Genomic DNA, 3,498 nt, shown 5'->3' on the forward strand with positions numbered 1-3,498 from the left:
GGTACATCATATGAATTTTTAGGTTGATTAATTTCACTCATGAAAATGTTTCGAAAATGGTTGTTTTGTATGCAATTATCTACAAAATGTATTTCATCTTCTATAACTCTGCATGTTTCACATAAACTATTTCTCTAGTTGCTGTATGTACCCGTTTAAATGTTCAGGTCGTGGGCACTTATTCTTAATGTACACAAGAACTGTTTATATTTTCTTTGTTGTGTACGTGTGCATAAAGATATGATTCAGTTTTATAATTTGTTACTATTCTTTGATACAAATTGAACTTGGGTAAACTACTTATTTGACCTTTCCAGAATTGTATATACTGGAGTTTCAATTTTTGACATATAACGTATTTAAGCCTTTTCACATTAAAAGTAAACTGATTTTTCCACACATGATCAAATCCAATAACTTGTAACAACTGTTTCATAAATGATAGCCATGGATATGTATCACTGCCTTTGGTCTACATAAGATAATATATTTTACTCAGGTGAGATGATTTTGGAAGATCCAAAATATATAACATATAATCATACCATATAACAAAATCATACCATTTTATAAATTATATCCTGATGTAGAAAGGCAGCAGTTTCACGTATCAGGGAGAAAAGTAAGAACTCGCGTGTCACCATAAAAAGCCCCAGCGGTTCTTCAGTCTGACTGCATACATTGAACCTAGTGTCACTTCTCCAGAAAGCAAGACATGGTGAAAGATTGTATTTTACACTGAACAGCTCGGGCGTATAATAGGGACGTGAGAGGGGGACTTTGGTAGGTTTGTTTGTTTGTTTGTTTGCTTAACGCCCAGCCGACCACGAAGGGCCATATCAGGGCGGTGCTGCTTTGACAAATAACGTGCGCCACACACATGACAGAACTCGCAGCACAGGCTTCATGTCTCACTCAGTCACATTATTCTGACACCGGACCAACCAGTCCTAGCACTAACCCCATTATGCCAGCAGCCACTAGATTGCCAATTTTAAAGTCTTAGGTAACGTATGACCCGGCCGGGGTTCGAACCCACGACCTCCCGATCACGGGGCGGACGCCTTACCACTAGGCCAACCGTGCCGAAGTAATCACTACTGCTGATTGTGGGCAATAACGGAAAGACAACCGTGCCGGTACTTTGGTAGGTCGGATGGGTGGGACACACACACACACACACACACACACACACACACACACACACACACACACACACACACACACACACACACACACACACACACACACACACACATATCAGGGGACAGTATCCAGGGTAACAAAAGATGGATCAGAGCTGCATTGTGTCCCCTCTTTTTGTCTAAAGACAACTAATCAGCGCTTCTGGGGTGATAACGCGAGACAGCTCCTGTAATCTTGCCGCGAGGTGGCGCCAGTTACCAGCCGAAAGAAAGAAGGGGCATAACCTCACCAGAACCGACCATTGTCTGTTTACCGTATAAAATGCACGACTTACACACGAACTGTTACCAAACCGATATGCTATTTTGGACCAATGCAAGTTTTTTTTTCCTGTCTCGTGTGATCTTGCCGTGAGGTGACGCCAGTTACCAGCCGAAAGAAAGAGGGGGCATAACCTCACCAGAACCGCCCATTAGCTTTGAGTGGTAAATTTTGAAGGATGGATGATATTTCATTGTGAGTGTTATTGATTAAAAGCCCCACAATGATGTGCTGGGCAAAAAAATTAAAACAAATTGTATCGTACTGTTCAGCTTTACTAAGTACAAGCACTCACTGAATCCACTGATGTAGAAAGGCAGCAAAGAGCGAGGCACGGCGAAGGCGTGGACCATCAGACGGTAGAGATGCAGACCCTCCAGGAACATCCACATGAAGTTCGTCGTCCACGAGTAGCGAGTCAGGGCGTGTAGGACGCGACAGCCAACCTGGGGATATTGATCATCATTGTTATCATAGTTGTTTGAGTTATCGTCGTTGTCGTCGTCGTTTATGTTGTTGTCGTCCTTGTCGTTTCAACTGCTGCCCTCATCGTTATCGTCAACGTCACAACGTATTCGAGGTCGGTAAAACGTATTTATATTTAATCATCATGCTCCTACTCCTCGTACCCACATCATCATCATCAGCAGCAGCAGCAGCAGCAGCAGCAGCAGCAGCAGCAGCAGCGAACCATCTTTTTAAAAAGGCTCGCTCGATTCGCTTGTGCCTTGCAACTTCACTTGTTTCCCAGCGTTGAATTGGGATGTTAAAAAAGACAACAACAACAACAACAACAACAACAACAACAACAACAACAACAGCCCAGCAAAATATCTACTCGCCGAGTGTATTAAAATGTAGACATTGCTGTCACAGTTTTAACGACAGCCTTCAGCTTTAAGGCGAGCGACTCACGGAGTTTTCCTGGATCATGGAGTCGCCCCTGGTGAGCATGTTATGGACGAATATGGCTTCCCACATCAACATGAGCACGTTGGTAAGCACGTAGCTGATGAAGAGACACACGTGCAGCTTGATGCGGTGTTGGCTGCGCAGTGACCTACATACAACACACACACAGAATTTGTTTTAAGTTCTCACAGATCCATACTTTCGAGGCAACCCTGTAACAATATGTGCGTTTGTACATGTTTGTTCTGTTATAATTTATGTGTGTGTGTGTGTGTGTGTGTGTGTGTGTGTGTGTGTGTGTGTGTGTGTGTGTGTGTGTGTGTGTGTGTGTGTGTGTGTGTGTGTGTAAGTCTTAATCTAAGGACTATGTCCGGTCAGGAATAAAGTTGGTCCTTGTGTATGACTGTGTACTAAAGTGTTTATTCAGATTCTCACAGATACTTTCGAGTCAACCCTGTAACAATGTGTGCGTGTGTGTGTGTTTGTTTGGTTAAAAAAAAAAGCAATTAAAAAAAACACAGTTTTGATCTACGGTATATGTCCGTTCAGGAATTAAAGCTGGTTCTTGTGTATGACTGTGTACTTGAGTGTTGTTTCAGATTCTTACAGATGCTTTCGAGGCAACCTTGCATCAATGTGTGCGTTTGTGTGGGTTTTTTTCTGTAAAAATTAAAAAAACCTGTCTTGATATAAGGATTAATTCCATAAAGGAATACAAGCTGGTTCGTGTCTATGACTGTGTACGTAAGTGTCAATTCGTTATGACGACTGTGTTTGTCACTTCTGTTCTACCCAGGCTTCTCCGTTCGATGAGAACACCTTTACACTCAATAGACGAGTTTGGAAAATAACTCTGTCGGGTTTGTATTGGTTGTGAAAGAGTGAATACCCTTGCTTTTCCTCTGACACATAACTTGACAAGTGCTCCTGTTCCCGTGTTTCCGACACACCCCTCGCTAGTGATTGGCCCTTCTTTCTTTCTTTCTTTTTCTGTCTTTCTTTCTTTCCTTTTTCTCTTTTTCTTTCTTTCTTTCTTTCTTTCTTATTTTCTTTTATTCTTTCTTTCCAACGTAACCTTGACTAAGCGTCTGAAAATGAAAAATAAGTTAAAACTAAAAA

At 41.9% G+C, this 3,498-nt stretch overlaps 1 protein-coding gene across 1 annotated transcript in view; it reads right to left on the minus strand.

Moving 5' to 3' along the window:
• The window catches only part of LOC138981989 (calcitonin gene-related peptide type 1 receptor-like), a 21,249-nt gene extending 18,708 nt beyond the window's left edge, over positions 1–2,541 (minus strand). The window contains exons 1-2 of the mRNA XM_070355190.1: positions 2,383–2,541; positions 1,763–1,913 (exon numbers count right to left, since the gene is read on the minus strand). Coding sequence (XP_070211291.1) covers positions 1,763–1,913; positions 2,383–2,454 — 223 coding nt within the window. The 5' untranslated portion in view covers positions 2,455–2,541. The remainder of the gene's footprint in view (positions 1–1,762; positions 1,914–2,382) is intronic.
• Positions 2,542–3,498: the final 957 nt, after the last annotated feature.

The sequence above is a fragment of the Littorina saxatilis genome, linkage group LG12, assembly GCF_037325665.1.
Source record: "Littorina saxatilis isolate snail1 linkage group LG12, US_GU_Lsax_2.0, whole genome shotgun sequence".
NCBI lineage: Eukaryota > Metazoa > Mollusca > Gastropoda > Littorinimorpha > Littorinidae > Littorina > Littorina saxatilis.